This window comes from Lithobates pipiens, unplaced genomic scaffold, assembly GCF_037356315.1.
Source record: "Lithobates pipiens isolate NorthernLeopardFrog02 unplaced genomic scaffold, aLitPip1_a1.2 Scaffold_18, whole genome shotgun sequence".
NCBI lineage: Eukaryota > Metazoa > Chordata > Amphibia > Anura > Ranidae > Lithobates > Lithobates pipiens.
In genome coordinates, this window is record NW_027507758.1 from 142,966,937 (window position 1) to 142,991,522 (window position 24,586).

A 24,586-nucleotide genomic window follows, 5' to 3' on the forward strand; every position below is an offset into this window, starting at 1 on the left:
GAGCAGTGACAGGGGCTGTGCTGGGAGTAGAGTGTGAGCAGTGACAGGGGCTGTGCTGGGAGTAGAGTGTGAGCAGTGACAGGGGCTGTGCTGGGAGTAGAGTGTGAGCAGTGACAGGGGCTGTGCTGGGAGTAGAGTGTGAGCAGTGACAGGGGCTGTGCTAGGTGTAGAGCAGTGACTGTGGCTGTGCCCGGCCAGGTGACAGAGGAGGGTGAAGTTGTCCTTGTCCCCAGGCTCTGCCCCTCCTCCTCCTCCTCAGAAGTCTTGTCATTGTCTCACCCGGAGCAGGCGGGGGGAGGGAGGCCGGGCGTGCACATGCGCCCTGGGATGAGCCGTGGATCCTGGCAGCTCTATGAATGTCTGTGGGGGGTGAAGGAAGGTACATTGTGCTCCCGGCACACACCGGGCACCGGCACCTCTCCGGGACCGATCTGTCCTCCTCGGAGGAAGGGGCACCTTGCCAGGTAGGTGGAGGGGGATCCGGCTTATAGTAATGTATCGGGGTATAGTGTGCCCGATCACAGGACACCCGGGGCAGGTTGTCCCCCCCATGGATCGGAGATCATCTACAACTTATAGCAGACTTCTACTACTCCGTGTACTCAGTACTGTACAGAAGGAGGACGGTGTACACCGGGGGGAGCACCCCTGATCATCACACTGATTATAATGGGGGGTGAGCACCCCCTAATCTGATATTGAAATGGGGGGTCTGTACACTGATTGTAATGTGGGGGGGGGGGGTGAGCGCCCCGGTTTGTACACTCATTATAATGAGGGGGGGGGGTGAGCGCCCCTGATCTGTACACTGATTGTAATGGGGGGGGGGGGTTGTCACCCCTGATCTGTATACTGATTGTAATGGGGGGGGGGTTGTCACCCCTGATCTGTATACTGATTGTAATGGGGGGGTTAGCACCCCTGATCTGTACACTGATTGTAATGGGGGGGTTAGCACCCCTGATCTGTACACTGATTGTAATGGGGGGGGGGAGGTTAGCACCCCTGATCTGTATACTGATTGTAATGGGGGGGTTAGCACCCCTGATCTGTACACTGATTGTAATGGGGGGGTTAGCACCCCTGATCTGTATACTGATTGTAATGGGGGAGGTGAGCACCCCTTGTCTGTACACTGATTATAATGGGGGGGGGGGTAGCACCCCTGGTTTGTACACTGATTATAATGGGGGGGGTGAGCACCCCTGGCCTGTACACTGATTATAATGGGGGGGCAGCACCCCTGGTCTGTATACTGATTATAATGGGGGGTAGCACCCCTGGTTTGTACACTGATTATAATGGGGGGTGAGCACCCCTGGCCTGTACACTGATTTTAATGGGGGGGTAGCACCCCTGGTCTGTACACTGATTGTAATGGGGGGGTGAGCACCCCTGGCCTGTACACTGATTATAATGGGGGGGGTGAGCATCCCTGGTCTGTACACTGATTGTAATGGGGGGGGGGGTTTGTTACTGAACCCCCTTATCTGAGACGTCACCCGTCTGGCTGTGTAATCAGGTGATGTGTAGGGTGCTGCCTATCCCAGCAGTGTTGGGCTGCATTGCCTGTGCCAAGTACAAGGCGGGTTGCATTATGTCCTATGAGGGTTCATGTCACACCAACATGCTGCAGCACCATTAATAATATACAGCATACGGAAAAAATCAAAAAGGTTTTAAAAACACATCACAAGACATTTGCATCTAAATGTACCTCTCCGCTGTGTTTGGATGACTTTTCAGGGGCAACAAGGAGGGAATGTGATGCTTTCTCCCCACCTGTGATAACCCCCCTGGTACACAGTGGGGGGGGGGGGGGGTACTTTTGTCACTTCTCCGTTCTAATAGATTGTGACATGTTGGGTAGTTTTTGCTGCAGCATGTAAACACCCCCATCCACTTTCATTCATTTGCAGCTTAAGGGGGGAGGGGGTAAAAATGCATTGTTGAGTCCGAACTGCATGTCTAAAGCCTATGGGGTTGATTTACTAAAGGCAAATAGACCGTCCACATTGCAAAATGCAGTTGCTCCAGAGCTTAGTAAATGAGCAGAAGTTCTCCTGACTTCCGTCATCCAATCATGTGTAAGCAAAAATGCTGTTTTCTTATTTTTCTTGCACATAATTGGATACTCTTTGCAAAGTGAAGCTTTACCTTATTTACTAAGCTCTGGAGCAAGTGTACTTGCAATGTGCACAGCCTATTTGCCTTTAGTAAATCAACCCATATGTATGCAGCAGAGTATAAACAAAGCGTGAGCCCAGGATCGCACTGAGCTGCGGGAATGAAGCCCTGCGAGTTCAGCTGAACTCGCACAACTTCACTCCCGCATGTCAGTCCTGAATTCAGCCGCGATTTCGGAGACATCTGTGCAGGTTTCTGCAGAAATGTCAATGTAAATCGCAATGTGAAATCGCAAGAAGTAGTACAGAAACGACTTTTTGAAATCGGTACGGCGCCGTGTTGCACGGATTAGGACGGTGCAATTGCCACCTATTTGACATGTCAAATCGCATTAGTGTGAACCAGGGCTAAATCCTATTGTAAAGCCACATTCACACAGGTGGCAGCAGATTCCTGCCTGCAATCAGTGCGTATGACTTGGCCAGCAGCAGCGGCGGCTGTCAGATTTGTGTTCTGTGCAAGTCAATGGCCGTCACTAATGCTGTTCATCTGAACGGTTCCGCGAAAATCAAGCCTCTGCCCAGCACTGGATGCAGAGTTGGCATCCAGGGACACCATTTCTGTTTAATTATTTTTTTTTTGCCACCTACACAAGGGCAGTTTGTGTCCAGGGATGGCAACTTCACAGCATTTCTGCCATGTTGTACGTGGGCACAGCACAGAGAGCAGCTGCATCCAGAGGCACCATTTAGGACCTCTTCACATTATTGCGTAGCTACGATTTTGACATGCGATTTGTATGCGATTCTGCGTGTCACATAGGCCAACCCATAAACTTGAATAGGTTTCCCTATGCGGGTTTGTCACCCTTTACGGGCAACAAGCTTCAAGTGATTTTGTAAGGTGCAATCAGCCACACGACCCTGTTGCTTGACAATCGCATCATGTTTGGGGTGCCATTATCCCATTGGGCAGCAATCACCTCGCGATTTGGGATTGCGGGTAGAATAGAATTGCAGCGATTCTACCAGCGGTCTCAAATCGTGAGATGTGAACAGGGCCTAAGCCATTAGCCTGCACCAAAATAACTAAGTGTTTGGGAGCCACGTTGCACGACCGCGCAATTGTCAGTTAAAGCGACACAGTGCCGAATCGCAAAAAAAGCTCTGGTCAGGAAGGGGGTAAAATCTTCGGGGGCTGAAGCTGTTAAGATGCGTGTGATACGCCGATAAATGCGGTAAATTAAATAAAAAAAAAAAAGGAAGTGGAAAGGCCACCAAAGCCCTATTGTTATTATTGTGGAGGGGGGCAGTGACAAGGACCTAAACTTTGTCTGCAGAGTGAACTTTTGCTTTAAGCGATGAAACAAAGACTATTATTTAGCGCTGTAACACTGGAGGAATTTTCCTGCCCAGACAGGATCCATTCCTCAGATGTTAACACTGAACTCGGCAGGTGTTGTGTCATGAAGAATATACAGCGAGGGACGGACAGCTTCTATACATACAGACTCCACCTGTACCAAGCTCTACAAGGGTTCCCATAATATCAATACCGCACTTAAAGTGGATTAGACTCCAAAGCGGCTGCGGATTACAGCCCTGGATTCCAGGCCCCGCAACGCTCATGGCACCGCCACATAACCCATGACTGAACGCCGCATTGTTCTATACCGGACATTTCATATATATCTGTAGTGTTTACTTATCTCTCTCCAAAGCTCTGAGTGTGATTTCTTGGTTCCTCTGTTATCAGAGTGACTTCTGAGAAATTGTCCGGACACATGAGATAAATCTGTGTGTGTGTGGGGTGGGGGGGAGCTCAGCACACAGCTTGTCTATTCAGAATAGGGATGCACCGATACAATTTTTTTATACAACGAGTACAAGTACTGATACTTTTTTTTTTTTTAAGTACTCGCCGTTACCGATTACCGATACCTACTGCAACTGTTTTCGCTTCAGCAGTCAGCAATGGTACAAAGCATTGAAAAGTTATTTACAAATGAAATAAATAGATTTTTGTTTTTAAAGAGGAAGTAAACCCTGATGGGTTTACTTCCTCTTTGATTCCCTGCAAAGGTAAAGCATAATGGACTACTATGCATCGCATAGTAGTCCATTATGTGTCACTTACCTGACACAGGAGCCAGCGAAGTCACTGTTGTCCCCTTGTGTACGGAGCATCCATCTTCTTGGTGGGTCTCGCTGCTCCGGCGCTGTCATTAGACGGAGCCGCAATGACGTCATTCCCGCGCATGCGCTCGGGAGCTGCCACTCGCAGGACATCGCCGTTAATAGCGGTGCACTCAGTGCGCCTGCACCCTGCTGTTTACGGTGCATGCGCCGTAAACAGCGGTGCCTGTCTTTTGGAAAATATCTCCTAAACCGTGTAGGTTTAGGAGATATTTCTTGGACCTACAAGTAAGCCTTAATCTAGGCTTACTTGTATGTCAAAGTGGTTTGTAAGGGTTTACAACCACTTTCATTTTGCGCTTTTTCAATGTGAAATGTGTGTGTGTGTGTGTGTGTATATATGTGAAAAAATATTCACTAACAAAGCTACCAAAAAAAAGTTTTTATTGTTTATAAAATAGACGTGAACCCAAAAAAATAAAAAATAAAAATTAAATGGAGGAAAATGGGGAGTTAATTAAGGCCGACTGGAGGGAAGGGACACACATTCCTTTACACAGCACAAGGGATCAGAGCTGAGGACGTCAATCAGCTGGAGGTCCCTCTCCTGTCACCATTTTTCTCTTGGTATCAGGAAAACTTGTCAGAAGTGATTCATGCTGATAAGAGGAACCAAGAAACCACACTTAGCCCTTGTACACACGGTCGGAGATTCCGACAACCAAATCCGTCGGATTTTGTCCGACGGATCCTGTCTGAAACTGTTGCATACACACGGTCGGACAAAGTTGTCGGAAAATCCGATCTTTCAGAACGTGATGACGTAATTTTGTTACGATGGGACTACGTTCAGGCTAGAAGCCAATAGCTTTGATGTAGGAATTTGATCTGAGCATGCGTGGCACTTTGAGCGTGGCTGCGCAGAGCTCCGCCCACACAGTTGCGTCATTCATTCCCAGTTTCCTGTGAATGAATAAACTACAAGAACCGTCTACCACTGGGGCAGATGGCTTGTATTTATCAGTGAGCTGCAGGGGTGCCAGTGAGCTGATGAGCGCTCTCATTGTCCATTGACATGTCCTCCAGCTTTCAAACAGCCTGTACAGAGGTATGGACTGAAAGCCAGAGGACATGTCTGCAAGAGCCCAATTTGCACCCCCAATCCACTGATCACAAGTGCAATTCTTTCCAGGCTCTTGCTGGAAAAAATAATGAATGAAAGAAAATTTTCCTGCAAAAATATATGTGCATTTATTAATTTTTTTTTCCCAAAAAGGTGAACTTATCCTTTAACCACTTCAGCCCTGGAAGGTTTTACTCACTTTCTGACAAGGCCATTTCTTGCAATACAGCACTGTGTCTTTTAACTGACAATTGTGCAGTCGTGCGACGTTGGACCCAAATAAAATTGATGTACTTTTTTTTTTCCACAAATAGAGCTTTCTTTTGATTGTATTTGATCAGCTCTGCGGTTTTCATTTTTTGCACTATAAACAAAAAAGGACCGACAATTTTGAAAAAAAAACAAACGTATTTTTACTTTCTGCTATAATACAGGCATACCCCACTTTTAAGTACACAATATGGCTTATTTACTAAAGCTGGAAAGTGCAAAATCAGGCTCACTTCTGCATAGAAACCAATGAGCTTCTAACCCCAGCTTGTTCAATTAAGCTTTTGTAATAAAACCTGGAAGCTCATTGGTTTCTATGCAGAAGTGAGCCTGATTTTGCACTTTACAGCTTTAATAAATAAATCCCATTGTGTACTTAAAGCGGGAGTTCCGCCGTCTTTTTTTTTCTACAAATACTGCAGCTGCTGACTTTTAAAATATGGACACTTACCCGTCCAGCGCGCCCGCGATGTCGGCACCCGAAGCCGATTTGTCGCTCGGCTCTCGGGTGCTGCCGCGGCCATCTTGAGTATGAAGAATACTTGCGGCTTCACTTCCAGGTTCCCTACTGCGCATGCGCGAGTCGCGCTGCGCAATAAGGACGGTCCCCGCTGTCCCTGGGATCCATGTGTTTCCCAGCAGACAGCGGGGGCCCTGCAGGAAGTGGCGTAAATACCTGCCGATTCTGCGGATATCTATGCCCGGAAGTGGGTGCAGATACCTGTATTATACAGGTATCTGTACCCCCCTTCCCCCTGAAAAGTGCCAATTGTGGCACCGGAGGGTGGGAGGGTTCCGATGAGCGGAAATTCCACTTTAGGGTGGAACTCCGCTTTAAAAGTGAGGTATCCTTTACATATCCAAAAAAAACTAAAAAAGTAAAAAAAAAACAAATTTCTTCATAAATTTAATCTCTTATGTATTGTGCTAAAAATTCCAATAAGCATATATTGATTGGTTTGCGCAAAAGTTATAGCATCTTCAAAATTGGGGCTATTTATTGCTTTTACTGGTAATAGCAGTGATCTGCAATTTTTTTTGCCACATTGCGGCAGACAAATCTGACACTAAATCACACTTTTTGGAGACCAGTGACACCAATACAGTGATCAGTGCTAAAAAAAATGCACTGATCCCTGTATAAATGACACTGGCAGGGAAGTGGTTAACTACAGGGGGTTAAATGTGTTTTCTGGGAGGTGTTTATAACTGTTTGGGGGGGGGGTGGAGTGGATTCACTGGAGGAAAAAAGCTTACACTGGCACACCGCTGCTCCGTCTCTCCTGGGAATGATCGGCGGGTTGCGGCAGACATCTTGACCGCCGGACCTGCTGATTGGCTCTCGCTGTGTCCCCTAAACTGTGTGCACAAAATCACGTACGGGTATGTGATTTTTGCACACCTGGGCTGCCTTTCTTAGCCTTGGCTCCCTTTGGATACATCTGCTATTCTTTCAGATGCCAAAATGATATTGCCAGGCCAGATCTGTTATAGAAACTATTCAGGATCGGTAAAGTTTACATTTTTATTGTGTACTATGGCTGTTCATATTGGAGAATTGTATAGTACAACAGGCTAAAAAAACTTGGATGAAATATTGTTGTGTGCAATGATTGTATGAAATGTATGACAGATGGAGGGAAGAACGGGTGCCAAACACTAGCGCGTTCTACTCTGTGCCTAATGTCTGCAAGCATAGACTCGGTAGCTTCGCAGGGTTTGATCTGTGTCTGTGGTTATCCATAAAGCAGTCATAAAGTAATAATAACATTTATTTCTTATGATTGCCATGTGCTTTCAATTATTGTCTCCTCTGTATCAGCCTGTGTATGGCCTTGCGCTGTTATTTTGGAAGCCTATAGAAGCAGATCAGTGTTATCCTATGTCTCCATTCACATTACGATTTTTAGTGGCATAGTTTAAAGCAGTGTTCAGCTTGTCGAAAAAAATAAAAAAATAAAAATTCAAAGTCAGCAGCTACAAATGCTGTAGCTGCTGACTTTTAATTAATAGACACTTACCTGTCCAGGGAGCCCGCGATGTTGGCACCAAAGCCGTTTTTTGGATCGGCTGTCAGGTGCTGCCGCCGCCATTTGTCTTAAGGGAAATCGGCTTCACAACAGGTACCCTATTGCGCATTTGCGAAGCCCGCTGTGCTTTCTAATTGTCCGGTGGTGGAAGAAGGAGGGGAGTTCCCTACGAAAGGGGCCAAATGTGGCAATGGAGGGAAGGAGGAAGCAGATCAGCGGAAGTTCCACTTTTGGGTGGAACTCCGCTTTAAGCTCAGCGTTTAGAGGCAGAAAAAAAAACCTTTTGGTTTGTGTTTTTGAGAGCAGTTTTCTGGCAGCATAAAACGCTCAATAACGCCTGTACAAAAACACTCAATATGAGCGTCTTTTTTTTTCTGCCAAAAGAACTAGCATTTTTTTTAAACCCAGTGTGCATGGACCCTTAGGCTCGGTTCACACAGGGGCGACTTGTCCAGGCGACTTCGCCGCCTGACAAGTCGCGCTCAGTTCTGCACTATGGAACCGTTCTAATAGGAGCGACTCAAGTCGCTCCGACTTAGGCCGCGTACACACGGGCGGATTGTATGGCCTACTTAGTCCGTCATACAATCCGACGGACAGTCTGTCATACTTTCGAATGAACGTACTTGACCACACACGGATGCACAAACAGTCCGTTGAAAGCTTGCGCGATGACGTGTACAGCACGTACGACGGGACTAGAAATAGGAAGTCCAATACACAGCAATGCACCCTTCGGCCGTGTAAATCCTTTCTGAGCATGCGCCATTCTTAGTCAGTCGAACTAGCCTACTCACGAGCGGATTGTCCGCTGAAACCAAAGTATGACGGACAGAATTACGGAAATTCCGAAATACTTAGTACGCCAGACTGCACGCTGAAAAAGTCCGCTGAAGCCCACACACGAGCGGACTGTCCGCTGAAATGTGTTTCGGCGGACTAAGTAGGCCATACAGTCCGCCCGTGTGTACGCGGCCTTAGAAAAAAGGTTCCTGTACTACGACGAAAAAAACTTTCATGCGTGTCCCTTCAGATAATCTCGCATTAACTGTTATGATTGGATCTCGAAAGCTGTGTAATAACGATCAGATTATCAGACGATTGCTTTGAAAGCTGTGTTTTTTTTCGGATTTTCTCATCCTCTGTGTACTAGGCATACTGTACACATTACAATATGACCATACAGTACAATCACTGTCTTATCAAATATAGATGTACCAAAACCATGTAATATGAGGATCTACCTTAACTAGCCAATCAGTCTGTACCCAGGAAGGCCTTTGTACTACATACTTGTTGGTACAGCTAAAAGAGTTTGTACTACCAGAGTATGATGTGTGTTAAATCGAGGTTCGTTTTCGACCATAGTAACAGGAAAATAAGAAGTAGCAGGGTGGAAATTTTTCTCAAATTAATGAATTTCTAACCATGTATGTGGTATTCGTTCTGCAAAGTGCATTCATTTCAAAATCAAATGTTAAAAGTAAACAAAATCTTTTAAAACGACATTCGAACGTTCTGAGAATTTTCATTCAAAATTCTATCTGTTTCCAGCTTCGAGATTCTATGCAAAGGAGCTACAAAACATAGAGAGCCTGGAGCAAACCCCTTGTATGAGCTGATCAATCCCTGTGTATGAAATACTGAATATTGTATTGACCGGCTTCATTCTTCTTGCACCCTAGAGCATTAAAGCAGTTATGAGACAATACCAGATCCATGACCTAATGTTTATTATAAGTACCTACCTGTGCTGGTCATATTTTTTTCTGCAGAGTACTCCGTGAGCCGAAATACTGTGGTGTTTCCGACATACAACCAGCTTCCGCCTCTTGGTTGGTAAGTCTGCCCATCATAATAATGAGCCATTAGCAAGATTAGGAACACAAACAGCGTTGACAACCACGTTGCATCTCAGGACACTGGAGGTGCTCTTCAGAAATTGTGATGGGACATTCAGACACCTGGTAGTGTCTTTAGTATACAGTGATTGTGGTTTTGGGAATTCAAGATTGTAAAATGTGGAAGTCATATCAATAATTACTTTACCATAAACACTACAAGAACTCAAAATATGTGCCTGGTGAAAATGCCTTTCATTAACGGGAGTTCTGGTTGTAACTGCTTTTTTAATACTAGTTAAATAAAAGGGTTTTTCTGACCAACATTTTTAAAAGGTAAACTTTTAAGTGATATTAAAAGAGAAGTATGGCCAAAACTCTTTAGGCCATACTGTTCATGTGGCTCACAGGAGTACACTTACTTGTGCACTCCTGTAAGCCAGAATTAGCCAACAGCAGGCTAAAGCACTGAGCGGCTACAGTCTTTGGATGTATTCCAACAATAATTTTGACATCCACCGTGATGCCTGATTGGTAGGGGGCTCAGCCTACCAGGGTACAGCTGAGAGCCTGAGACAGTTGCCCAGATTCCAGTGAGCACTGGAGGGGCAGAGCACAGAGTGATGACTGACAGTCATTGTGCATACCTGAGAACTGTAGTCATGTGATCGATCAGCTCTCTGGCTTAGAGCTGGTGGGTGACAGCCTTAGCATCACATCAATATAAAATTAAAGTAGTTGTGTGCTGCCCCCTAGTGATAGTAAAAGTGTATGGCTGCTGCTATCACCAAATGTGTTCCCACATCCACAACAAATAGCAAATGCTAAATATGTGATAGCGCTGCCTAAATAAATTAATAAATGTATTAAATATAGACATATCAAATGCCTGAAATGAACACATTTCATAACATAAAGAATAAAGTGCTAGTGCAAACAATAGATCAGTGGGTAACAAAATTTAGGTAATTGAACTGTGCAAAAAGACAAAAGGAAGTCCACTTGAAATTGTGCTTTGGTAGTGATTCTTCTTATAAAATGGGCAAAACTAAAAGTGCTTCGCAGATAAACACACGTCACAGCCTGTGCTCCATTCACCAGGTGAAGTGCAAGCTCACCTTCATCTTAAACCCACAAAGGGTCAATAGTGCATAGAGAGAGGTCAATCTCATGAACCAGATAATGGTGCTCAGGTCCCCTTTAAGAGTGATATGGTTCCTTTTTTAGAATGGCTCCACATAGTTCAAAAGCAATTCATAGGCAACATATAAAGAGAAAACGGCCTCTAATAGTACAGTACCTGGGTTAATCAGCTTGACAAACCACACAACCCCAGCTTCATAAAATGCACTCACATTTATTAAGTAAAACATAGGCATGTAATACATTCCAGCCAGATCTCACATACTCCAGTAAAATTCTCCCGCCACCAGGCTCAACCTATACTCATTACGCCACCAACATACGTGGATTCATCTGGAGTCCTCCGGATCAATTTTTTTCCCACTGATTTAATGTTTGCACTAACACTTTATTATTTATGTTATAAAATGTGTTCATTTCAGGCATTTTATACGTCTATATTTAATACATTTATTCATTTATTTAGGCAGCGCTATCATATATTTAGCTTTTTCTATTTGTTGTGGATGTGGGAACACATTTGGTGATAGCAGCAGCCATACACTTTTACTATCACTAGGTGGCAGCACACAACTACTTTAATTTTATATTGATGTGACGCTACAGCATTTTAGGTATTTATTTATACGTCTATATTTAACACATTTATGAATTTGTTTGGGCAGCGCTATCACACATTTATAATTTTCTGTTTGTAGCATTGCATTGTTGCTGCAGCCATATAGCTGGGTATGTGTGTGTTTTTTTTTATCCCACACTTCTTCAACTTTATTCAAAGTTATTTCGGAATCAATTGCAATCACTTGCATCTTGTTCTATTACATCCTGAAATTCCTGAAGAAAGAGCTTGTCCATGAATCCTCCTTTAAGGTGACTCCTTTCCCTTATGGTCCAATGTAGCCACCTGTCCTTGCATGCTCCCAGGATCTGGAATACTGGGCACGTACGCTGCCTGCACTGCGCACACGGGCAGCCCTGGCCCCTCCTCCAATGAAGGAGCTGCTTCAGGAGACAATGTCAATCACTTCATTGAGGGAGGAGCATAGATGGGTCTCTCCTTTTGTGTCCTGTGTTTGTCGGCGCAGGCAGCGTCCTATTGGGGCATGCATGAACACTATGCCTGATGGGACATGTAGTCCTGGGCACAGCGATCAGTAGATTTTTATTTACTACAGCCATTCACTACAAGCCACTTGAAGACCCAGTCTTTTTTTGCCACTTTTTGTTTACAAGTTTAAATCAGTATTTTGTGCTTGAAAATTACTTATATCCCCCAAACATTAGACATTTTTTAGCAGAGATCCTAGGAAAAGAAATAGCGATCATTGCAATTTAATTTACCATATGGTATTTGTGCAGCGATTTTGAAAACTAAATTTTTTGGGAAAAAATACACTTTTTAATAATAATAAAAAAAATACAAGGTTTACCCCAATTTTTTTGTATAATCATGATGTTACGGCGAGTAAATAGATACCTAACGCTTTAAAATTGCACACGCTCGTGGAGTGGTGACAAACGAAGGTACTTAAAAATCACCATAGACAACTCTTTAAATGCCTTTACATGTTACATGTTTAAAGGTACAAGGGATGGTATAGTGCTAGAGTTGTTGCTCCCACTCTGTGTGGTCGAATACCATTTACATATGTGTGCACGACTTACATAGGGATGGGGGCACTTTCAATTTAAACTTTTTTTTGCTATTATTATATATTGTACTTTTTCTTTTTTTTACACTGTCCCTTTTTTAAAAAAAAAAAATCATTTTTATTACAAGGTATGTAAAAAGCCCTTGTAATAGAAATAAGGATGACAGGTCCTCTTTATGGAGAGATCTGGGTCAAAAAGACCCTAAATCTCTTTACCTTTAAAAGCATCTTTCGCTTTTTTTCCAGCCTGGACCGTAAGTGACATTATGACGTCGCTCTGGTCCTCCGAAGCCATAAAGTCAATCAAAGAGTGTTAACTTTTTGATCGTCTATGGGAGCAGCCAGCCGCACCACTGGACTGTTTTTTGAGTGAACCAATAGGGGGATGTGTCATCACCCCCCCCCCCCCCGCGCACGCCTCTACAAAAACCGTTCCAGCCGCTCATGAGACCCCCGCACCAGTTTCATGAGAAAGCCTGATTGGCTACACTCACTCCCCCTCTGTATCTATAGCGGCAGCTATGGCTGGCATCCAAGCTGGACTTCAAACATGACTGCCTTTGATCATCTCTACTATATGGGGGTGATTACGTTAGTAGTTTACAAAAGAAAGATAACATTGTACTTCCAGCTCATCTCACAGGAAGGGATTGCCTTTTCTAGCAAGATCAATAGCTATTTTCTGTACTTGCTGAAATATTCAGAACATTTTTAAATAATGCGGCCGCTATATCTAGGGAATAGAAAACCGCAATGTACTACATCTAGGGAATAGAAAAACGCAATGCATTACATTTTTGTTCTTGTTGGGTTTTTTTTTTTTTTTTTTACAAATCTTTTATTTAGTTAAAGGGACAGGGACACATAACATGTTATAAACCTAGCATCACTTTTTACAAAGCAACCAAATGCTGTTTCATAAACATGACGATTTAATGTCAACCAAAAAATACATTGTTCATTATGGTGGGTCTATGTAACCATCCCATATCATTTTCAAACTTTTATAACAGAGAAAAGCATCTTAAACCATGAACACATGGAACAGAGAAGAAAAAGGAAATTAGTAAGGAAAAAAGGAAATTTAGAATAGAGAGATGTGAGGGAAGGAGGGATGGGGGTGGGGGGAGGAGAAATGTGGAATCGCGAATCGCACAGACCGAATTCAAGTGACATGTGATTCCTGAGGTATCACAGGTATCTAGAGTCATCTTGGGGGTAATTTAGTCTACCGAGTCACTTCCAAAAAGGGTTCGACCTTCGTCTAAATAGACGAATGTGTTCCACAGTGACCAGATCTTGGAGTAGCGTTCTTGTTGGTGCCCTGCCGAAAGGACTAGATCTTCCAGTTTGTTGATTTCCTCTACTTTCCTGAGCCATATCCCTATGGTCAGAGGTTGTTGGGATTTCTACTTAAGAGAAATGCATGCTTTGGCAGCTTCAAGGATATGGCGAGTAATCTATTTTTTTTTGTACGACCTTTCTGGGGCAGCGGATTCGTGGAGAAGGAAAAAGGCGGGGATTTGGCAAAATCAGCAAAAACAATTATCTACTATATTATTAAGCACGTTTAAATCAACGGGTAAGAAAATATGCAACATTATGTGGGAGTGCAACACACAGAGCATTGGGCAGCAAGTGCAAAAAAACAGAACAAAACAATACAACGTCACCTGGTTACTGCCATTAATTCCCATAGGGGGAGGTAAGTCTTCCTTTCCAGGGTCCATATGGGAGTCTGAGCATCCCTTGCCTCCCTTGGAGCATGGTATATCTCAAAAGATCTGTTCCTCACCTCGAGAGGATTATTCGCTTGGATGCATGGGGTGAGATATAGCAGTAGTGTCAGCTCAAACTAATATTCACGGAATGGCCACTATACACCCCCTCTTAGGCAGGAGGATATTTACCATTAACCAAAGTGATAGGTTTGCAGCAGTTAACAGGAGCCCATGTAATGCAAGGGTCCCAGGACAGTAAAGTAGCACTGTTTTCTGTACTCCTGCCTCACATAAACTGCCTATCGTATTCCCCCTCAACAATAGGCATAGTATAAAGGTCAGTTGGGAGAAAGATAAACCTGTGATGAACATAGTAGTAAAGTATCTCAGGCATATCAACGTAAGAACAATAATGCACTTAAAGCGGGAGTCCGCCGTTTTTTTTTTTAAAAGCCAGCAGCTACAAATACTGCAGCTGCTGACTTTTAAAATAATGACACTTACCCGCCCAGCGCGCCCGCGATGTCGGCACCCGAAGCCGATCTTTTGATCATCTCTCGGGTGCTGCCGCCGCCATCTTGGGTATGGGAATCAGGAAGTGGATCCTTTTGGCTTCATTTCCCAGTTCCCTACTGCGCATGCGCGAGTCGCGCTGCGCAATAAGGATGGTCCCTGCTGTCTCTGGGATCCATGTGTTTCCCAGCAGGCAGCGGGGGACCTTCGGAAAGGGTTGTAGATTCTGCGGAAAGGGGCGTACCTTCTGCAGAATCTACGCCGGAAGTGGGTGCAGATACCTGTACTGTACAGGTACCTGCACCCCCCTGAAAGGTGCCAATTGTGGCGCCAGAGGGGGGGAGGGATCCAATGAGTGGAAGGTCCACTTTAGGGACAATTTAAACATTAAGGCGCAAAGACCTTTTCTAGGAGGAATGGTTCGGTATTCAGAAATGGCTGCTAGATGGATACCATGGAGCATTAAAAACATTGGGGCACAAAGACCCCGTATCCCAGAGTAATGTTGTGGTCCTGTAGAAATCCCTCAGGGTTGTGACTGCCTTTGCATGCAGCACATGGAAGGTTCAGGACATAGCACTTGGGTTCTCCTATGGAAAGAAGTGTAGGAAGGATCTTAGCCTTTCGATTATATTAAAACGGCAGGTACTGCTAAGAACATCAACCATCAGTTCAACTGTGTATTTCAGCAGGGGGGTATTAGGAAGGGTACACCTGGTGGGGTGTTACAAGGAGACTTTGTCAGGCATCTAACACTCATACATTGTACTATATACAGATGAAAGGAGGTACCTGCTAATTGGAACAGTCGGCGGGGACAACTCAGAACGTCTGCCATAAAATCTAGCAGTCATAAAATCGGCATGCACTCTTGTAAATTAGTGCTTACAACACTTAGGATTCCTGGGACCTCCCTCAGGATGGTGCATGGGATCTCCTTTGTGGCCTCTGAGAACATGTCTGGGAAGGACCCAAGGGGCCAAAGTGGAAGTTGAGCTTGGAAGGAGCTGGAGCCAGTTGGATACCTGGATGGGTGCCACATCAAGAAATGCGAACAGGTCAGGCAGATCTGTGGGTGTACGTAGAGTAAAGGAGGCAGAGGCCCTCTGAAAGGTGACTGTTAGTGGGTATCCCCATCTGTATGTACTTTCCTGTTCCTGGGCCAAGTCCAGGATCGGGCATAGGCGAGCTCAGCATTGTAGTGTAGCTCGGGAGAGATCCGGGAGGATCTTGATGGATGCCCCATAAAATTAGACCTCTCCGCATTCCCATGCTTTTCGGAGGATCTGCTCTTTCAGGGGGTAAGAGTGCAGTTGTTCCTGCGGCTTCTGTCTTCCAAGTCTTCACTGTGGAGCTGGAGAGCAGCTGTTGCCTCTGCCTGGGCAGCATGTGACTGTTCCAGGGCACCCAGTCAAAGTTCCAGGGAAGAATTGGTTGTCTCTCCGGTGTCTACGCTCTGATAGTGAGTGGATATCTGCCCTCACCTCCTGTATGTCCCATCGGTGCACCTCTTCCACACAATGTATTAGGGCCTCGATGTCCTGCTTTGTAAGTAAGGCTTGGGGAAGTGCCCTAATTTCACCATCAAGGCAGTCTGGCTCTCGCGAAGAGGGGAAACCGTGACTTCCGAAATGTCTGGGCATGGGAAGAGTGCAGGGGTTTCTGAGAAGACGTCCGATACAGAGGATGAGCCGGTGGGGGGGGGGGGGGGGGGTCCAGAGATGTATGCTGTCTTAGGCCTAAACCACAAGGCGCTGCTACTATGGCTCCTGGGGAGGTGCAGCCGCCTTCTGGAAATAGCGGTGGATCTCACCCTACGTGTTGTGGGACCGATTTGAAACATGTCTATTTCTAGGTTTGTTGTATTTTTATAACTAAAAACGATCAGATTAGCCCACACACGATCGGATTGAACATTAGTGTTCTATTCTGGATGACAGTATGATCGTAAATGATAGAAATTAATATCTGTACAACAAATTTTCAGAGGTTTGGACACCCCCTGAATTTAGTTTATCATTCCTTGTATGGGCCATCATGACTGCAGCGGTTAACAGCTGAGACTTCAAGTTTCCTGTGCATGTGAAAGATCACTCATTCAGTTTTCGTTGCTACATTCAAGTTTATTTTTAAAATATAACACTGAATAGGGAACAAAGGAAAAAGGACGAGTGCAGAGCTGAGATGAGGTGAGGGGTTGAATGAGGAGAACCAAGGGGATGGGGTGGTGTGTTCTTCGCTTAAAAGGGCAAAAAAGAAATAAATAAAATAAAATATACACTATATTGGCAAAAGTATTGGGACGCCTGCCTTTACAAACACATGAACTTTAATGGCATCCCAGTCTTAGTCCGTAGGGTTCAATATTTGAGTTGGCCCATCCTTTGCAGCTATATCAGCTTCAACTCTTCTGGGAAGGCTGTCCACAAGGTTTAGGAATGTGTCTATGGGTATGTTTGACCATTCTTCCCAAAGCTTGCAGCCTCCACTTTAATTTATCCCAAAGTTGTTCTATCGGGGTTGATGTCAGGACTCTGTGCAGGCCATTCAAGTTCCTCCACCCCAAACTCGCCCATCCATGTCTTTTATGGACCTTGCTTATTTGCTAAATTTTTATAACGGAAACTAAGAAAAAACTTTTTTTCGTTTGTTTAGCAAACAATAAAAAATCCATTTGTGATTTAAATTAAATATAATATTTGTGTGAAAAAAATGTTAAACATGTCATGGGTACAGTGTTGGATGACCACGCAATTGTCATTTAAAGTGCGACAGTGCTGAAATCTGAAAATTGGCTTGGGCAGAAAGACCTGGAAGACAGCTGTGATCACCGGAGTAGCGTTGCCTACTACAGGTATTTCCAGCTTCTCCAGGGATCCTCAGCTATGGCTCATACATACTTACAGTATATTGGACAAAAAAAAATGCCACCATTCACTGAATGATTTCTTTTTAATAGAGACGTAACTTGCTAAATGGTGCTTTTCTTTATCTATCAGGAGTTCCCTTTTAAGCGGCCAGCATTAGAAAACAAAACAAAAAACTATTGTGGTAAATGTTGATATCCTTTTATATAGTGTAATATATACAGGGGTTTTTATTTTGTTTCTTTGCATTTTAACGACATTGCCAAAACCACAAGTTATTTATTATGCTGAATGAGTTCTGTGGAAAAGTGATGTAGTCTATTTATAATGCGTTCTGCTCTCTTCTCGACCAAGCCAATTCATCTGTCCACCTTCATCCTTATGCCAGTTCTGTCAAATCTTCTGACTCACTTGTCTGAATACCCTGAGCCAGCCATTTTCTTGTCTTAGCTTGTTTATTCAGCTGGGAAATTTAGGAAATTATTGTGGCTAGGCTTTGCCATAGTAATAGGGTAGTGTTTCTTCCATTTATTAGTTTTTAGGAAGACTTTGATGTGTAATCCAAATTGAACCACTGTGCATCTATTTCATCCGTTTCAAAACAAAGAACAGGTTACATTTTGAGGCAGGAAGGGTTCTCGGATTGTGGAATTCTGGAACTAGCAGAGGTCTGGCCATTTGTTGAATGGTGATGATATAAAAGTGGACAGCATTAAAAGTTTTGTGGCTCTTCAGAAACAGCAATAAGTGTGGTGCAGCTCGTAGTCACTGTAGTAATTAGTAGGGGTGGGGTGTTATGCTCTGATCATGCATTTTGGAAGCTCACTGGTCTTCAGTACTTGTCCATTATATGCCTCGGCTAGGACTAGTCATCAGTCTGGGGTCAGTGAAAGTGGTCTTAAGTTCATGTTGTCTACAGACCTTTGAACCAATGATTTGGTTGCACTCAATGACATTAGCCTTCACATTCCCTTAGTATTCCAAGACAAGATCACAGAAGAGTCTGTCCAGACTAAATCTCACACTAGATCAGGCCAAGCCTCATACTAGATCACAGAAGGGTCCACCCAGGCCAAATTGCACACTAGAAAAGACCAAGCCTCATACTAGATAACATAAGTGTCCACCCAGACCAAGTCTAACACTAAATCAGACCAAGCCACACACTAGATCACGGAAGGGTCCACCCAGACCAAGTCTCGCACCAGATCAGACCAACTCTCATGCTAGATCATGGAAGGGTCCACTCAGACCAAGTCTCAAACTAGATCAGACCAAACAACACACTAGATCACGGAAGGGTCCACCCAGACCAAGTCTAATGCCACGTACACACGGTCGGAGAACCCGTCGGAATGCATCTTATCGGACCGTGTCGTCAGATAATCCGACTGTGTGTGGTATGCATCGGACTAAATCCGTCTGAATCTCCGTCGGACCCAATTTTCCAACACGTTGGAAATATTTCCCGACCAACTGGGCAGGTCGGACGTAATCCGGTCATGTGTAGAGAATTTTGATCGGACCAAGTGGCACGCATGCTCAGATCAAACTCCTACATCAAAGCTATTGGCTACTTAGTCCGACCGTGTGTATGCAACAGTTTCGGACACAATCCGTCAGACTAAATCTGACAGACAAAATCCGACGGATTTGGTTGTGGAAATCTCCGCCCGTGTGTACAGGGGCTTACACTAGATTAAACCAAGCCTTGAACTAGATCAAGAGTTCGCCCAGACCAACCCTGAGGCCGCGTACACACGCGGGGACTGTTCGCTCAACTTTGTCCGCTGAACAGTGTTTCGGCGGACAGTCCGCTCGTGTGTGGGCTTTCAGCGGACAGTTTCAGCAAACAGTCTGCTGAACAAAGTTTTTCGGAATTTCCGAAAAACTGTCCGCTGAAACTTTGTTTCAGCGAACAGTCCCCTCGTGTGTAGGCTTGTTCGTCAAACTAAGTTCCGCGCATGCTCAGAAAGGATTTACACGCCGAAAGTTGTATTGCAGTGTATAGGACGTCGTATTTTTCGTCCCGTCGTACGTGCCGTTCACGTCATCGCGCACGGTTTCAGCGGACTGTTCGTTCGTCGTGTGTGGGCAAGTCCGTCCATGCTAATTTTGAGCGGACTGTCCGCTGAAACTGTTTGACGGACAAAGTTGAGCGAACAGTCCCCGCGTGTGTACGCGGCCTCACACTAGATCAGACCAAGCCTAGAATTAGATCACGGAAGATTTGCCTAGATCAAGGCTCACAGTAAATCAGACCAAACCTCAAATTAGATCACAGAAGAGTTTGCCCAGACCAATTCACACACCAGATCAGACCAAGCCTTGAACTAGATTACAGAAGAGTTCGCCCAGACCAAGTTTCACTCTAGGGTGAAGCTTGGTCTAGTTGGACTCTACCTAAAATAATATCTGCTTTGTAAAGGATGATGTCATTGGGGGTGCAGCCAACTTGTTTGTTCATTCCATGTAGGGAGCATGGACTATCTCCATCAGATGGGTGGATTGCAGGCTTTCAATGGCAATTGTCTTTGGTAATGCCTACAGAACGTTTCCAGTCTGTAAGAAGGTTGTAAATTAATGGTGACCTTTTAAAGGGAGTTCTGTGTAAGTAGTAATTGAGGAGAAATTTGGAAACATTGGTATATGGAAGAGGGTGCCAAAGATGAACACTTCAATGAAACAGACTGGATGAGGTTGTGGTTACTAAGCTAAAAGGTAGAGGGTTTGTTTATAGGACATGGGGGGGGAACATTGTGTATGATTATAACACTTTATTACAGACGTTGCAAGGATTTTGTGGAGGTTATCGGGTCAGTTGAATCACAGAACATAGATCTTCCGATTATTGGGTTTATTTAGGAATGTTGTGCAAAGTGCGGTGATTTGTGCAAAGTGTTATAACCCATACCTCACAATCAGATTTTGCACACAGCTAAACAAAATCTGTTTGGCTGGAAAGAGGTATGGCACCTTGTGCTACGATATTAAGGCTGGGTTCACACTATTGCAAATTGTATGCGGGTTTCTCAGCATCCTATTTGCATAGTAGGAGATGTTGGCTGGCTCTCTATGGAGCCGGTTCACACATCTCTGGAGCAGATCCTGTGCGTCTTTTGGCCCATTTCAGGTCTGAATTCTGCCCAAAATTCTGTCCGAAATCGGATCTGAATGGGTGAATGGAGAAGCACAAGGCCACCTGCTGTGAGGCGCTCCATGCTCTAGTGTGAACCCAGCCTAAAGGTTAACTCCATCTATACATGATGGGACACAGCCTACCTGCTCACTACTCCTTTTTATGAGTAATCTGGTGATCCTGGAGTGTGCCTACTTGTGATGCTGGAACACCCCCTGAACTTCCTCTCACCTGCAGAACACCTGATTTAAAAATGTCATTGCTAAAAGAAAACAATCATATTGAGCCCCTCGATCACACTGAGGGTGGGTTTTAAATTTCAAACCGGCATTTCAGTATGAGTTTGGGGGCCATTTGACAGACATCTGTGCGGTTTCCTGCACAGATATCTATTGAAATCACCCATAAGTAGTGCAAAAACTACTTTTGGGAATCGGTGCGGTGCTGCAAAGTTGGCATCGAAACGATTCGGACAGTGCCATTGCTGGCAATAGGCTCCGATTTGACATGTCAAATCGGGCCAATGTGAACAAGGGGCTTAAAACTGTCTTGCAATTTTAATTGTGATGGATAACAAGGAGCAGATTAGGAGAGGAAGTCACACATCATAGAACAAATATACTCCTGCTGAGTGTTGGTGTAGTAAAGTAAAGGCTCGGTGACGGGGGGAACTTGTATTAGGCTGGGTTCACACCGCTGCGGCAGCGAGAACCGGATGTGATTCGCACCGCACTGCAGTGCAAATCACATCCGATCTCTGTGCGATGCGAGTTCAGCCATACAGATAGTATGGCTGAATTCGCATCGCACCCGCTGCAAACTCGCACGGGACCCTTTTTTTGGTCCGCAGCAGAATCGGATCGCATGGGTGTTCACACCATGCGATCCGATTCCTGTCCGAGTTTGCAGATCGCACTGCGATATGCGAACTGATCTGGGGGTGTCATTAACATTTCACTGACACTCCCAGCAGTCCGCATAGGGCAGTGTGAACTGCCGGCGGCAGGCATGCGATGCAGGAAAACGCAGCGGATTCGCGGCGTTCCCGCATCGCTCCAGTGTGAACCCAGCCTTAAGGTAACCTTAGTAGCTCAATGATTGCCATCACGTATTTCCTAGCGTTGCTTTTAAAATGAGCTTGTCTGTGTTTATTATGGTATGGCCATATCTGGTAATGGTTAATCTTATTGCATTTTGGTTGAGGGATAGATCATAGGGCAGTGATGGCGAACCCTTGGCACCCCAGAGGTTTTGGAACTACATTTTCCATGATGCTCATGCACTCTTCTGTGTGGGTAAGCATCATGGGAAACGTAGTTCCAAAACATCTGGGGGTGCCAAGGTTCGCCATCACTGTCATAGGGTATGTGCCCAACTTTTTGAAAATGATTCAGGTATAGTAACATGTCAGCCAGGGAACTAGCATTTCCAGACAGAGAGAGCTTTGTATATCTCTCAGTACAGGTTTTCTGTAAAATTGACACTTGGCTTTACAGTAATGAGAACTACAAGCTTGGTAATTTCCATCCTCAGGCGTTGTATCACGGCTGGTGATTGATTGCTCACAGCCCCCTTGAGGCTAAGCGGTTTCTGTTAATAGCATCTAGACATAAATTAATCCTTATTTAGTTCCCACGGTTTCTTCTCGTTTGGTACAGCTATCGGGTTGGAATCAGTTAAAACTCGTAGCTTCCAATAATCTGTATGAACACCTTAACAGAACTTCTTATGCCTAAAGTTATTCTGCAGGCATGAAATTATTTTTAGGGTAGTTTTTTTTTTTTTTTTTATTACAAAGTAATTGCTTCTGTTAGTAATTTTATCACCAGCTTTCTTTCTGATGGAATCTGGAGAAATTGTGCCATAAATCTTTACATACAGCCTGTACAGGCATAGAGCTTTAAAATGCTATGAATTATTCAAATGTAATTGCAGTTACCGAAAATGTTTGAACCAAAATGGCGATTAATTAAATACGTTCCTCTATAAAAGCCTTTGCCTGTGTTATGTATGTGTGTATGCAGGAACAGATACCAGGAGTCTCTGCTAGTCCTATGCTTGCTTATCTCTTCTCCTCCATGGAAGCAAACATGGCTGCTTGGCCTAGCTGAGCTGATATGTTTGTGTGCTCAGCAGTCTACCCGTGTGCTTGAGGTAGGTCAGTCGCATGCTCATTCAGCACCCCTTCCCATTTTTAAATGGGTTGTAAAGGTAATTATTTTTTATTTTTTTTAAATAACAAACATGTTATACTTACCGCCACTGTGCAGCTCGTTTTGCACAGAGTGGCCCCAATCCTGGTCTTCTTGGGTCCCTCGGCGGCTGTCTTGGCTCCTCCCCGCAAGAACTAAGCACCTTCATGTGAGCTCTCTCGCATGGTGGTTAGTTCTTGCTGGCGCACTCCTGTGATACAGTCGGCGGCTATAGCCGCACACTGTATAACTCAGCCCCGCCCCCCCCCCCCCCGGTGCGCTGTGTCATTGGATGTGATTGACAGCAGCACGAGCCAATGGCTGCGCTGCTTTCAATCCATCCACTCTAGCCAATCAGCGACCAGGCTGAGGAGATCTGGGGCGAGCGCAGCAGGTGAAAGGAACGGGCTCAGGTAAGTAAAACGGGGGGGCTGGGGGGGCCAGGATTGTCGGATGTTTTTTCACCTTAATGCATAGGATGGATTAAGGTGAAAAAACGCAAACCTTTACAACCCCTTTAAATTATCTTAAAGAGACAATGGGGGTTATTTACTTAGTCTCCTTTCACACTGAGACAGTTTTCCAGCGTTTTAGCTATTTAGACAGAAATAGCTCCTGAAAACTGTCTCCCATGCCGCTTGAATGTGAAAGCTCCAGTGTTTTCACATTGGGTCAGTGCTCTTGCAGGACTTTAGAAAAAGTCCTGCAAGCAGCATCTTTGGGCCGGTTTGGGAGTGCTGTATAAAGTGCTCCCAAAACGCCCTGCCCATTGAAATGAATGCGGGCTTCATTGCCCGTTTCCTACTGTGCGTGTGCGAGTCGTGTGGCGCTTTGTGAATGACCCTGTTGATTTCTGGGAATCACACATGGCCCAGAAGACAACGGGGCAGCTCACCGAAGAGGAGGAAGTGAAGGAACAGTGCCGCGGAATAGGAAGAGGCGTAGCAACAGGGATTTCTGGTAAGTAAAAAAATTATTTTTTTCAAATTATTTATTTATTTTTTTAGAAATGTTTTCAGAATATTAATGTCATTTTTTATTTTAATGTGGACCTCTGCTTTAAGCTGGCCATAAGTGGTTTGAAGTTGGGTTGGCTCAGCAGGGACCAGCTGTGTTTCAATCCATATACAGTATGGGATTAAAGTGGTTCTAAAGGCAGAAGGTTTTTTATCTTAATGCATTCTATACATTAAGATAAAAAAAAAAACATTCTGTGTGCAACAGCCCCCGTAAGATTTACCTGAGCCCTATCTCGATGCAGTGATGTTGCACAAGAGCCTTGATTGTCCGGGGACTCTCCATCATTGGCTGTGACAGCGGGAGGCAATGGCGTCAATCAAAGTCAGTGAGCCAACAGGGAGAGAGATGGAGGGACCGAGCCACTGCTCCGTGTCTGAATGGACACAGAGCAGCGGCTCGGTGCCCCCATAACAAGCTGCTTGCTGTGGGGGCACTTGGCAGGAGGGAGAGGCAAAGAACACTGGTGGGGGACCCAGGAAGAGGAGGATCTGGGCTGCCCTGTGCAAAACCACTACACAGAGCAGGTAAGTATAATATGTTTGTTATTTTTAAATGGGAAAAAAAATCAAGACTTTAATATAACTTTAACATCTGTACAACCGCCCTGTCAGATTTGCCCTGCTTGATCAGCACTGCAGGTTACAGCCTTCAGTGCTGATCAATGTATTCTGACAGTGAGGAAGTCTCCCCACTATCAGAATACAATAGTTGAGTGGGGAACGTTGGTTAAGCAAATATAAATTGACTCATCTATGGGCTGCCTTATTTCTTAGGCTGGCCATGCACTGATTGATATTCAGCTGGTTCAGTAGG

At 44.8% G+C, this 24,586-nt stretch overlaps 1 protein-coding gene across 3 annotated transcripts in view; it reads left to right on the forward strand.

Moving 5' to 3' along the window:
- The first annotated feature begins 313 nt into the window (after positions 1-313).
- The window catches only part of RIN2 (Ras and Rab interactor 2), a 271,299-nt gene continuing 247,026 nt past the window's right edge, over positions 314-24,586 (forward strand). Inside the window, exon 1 of one of the 3 annotated variants that reach the window (XM_077486208.1) lies at positions 314-464. In XM_077486208.1, coding sequence (XP_077342334.1) covers positions 357-464 — 108 coding nt within the window. In that variant the 5' untranslated portion in view covers positions 314-356. The remainder of the gene's footprint in view (positions 465-24,586) is intronic. The other 2 variants (XM_077486209.1, XM_077486211.1) reach the window with 2 other exon arrangements.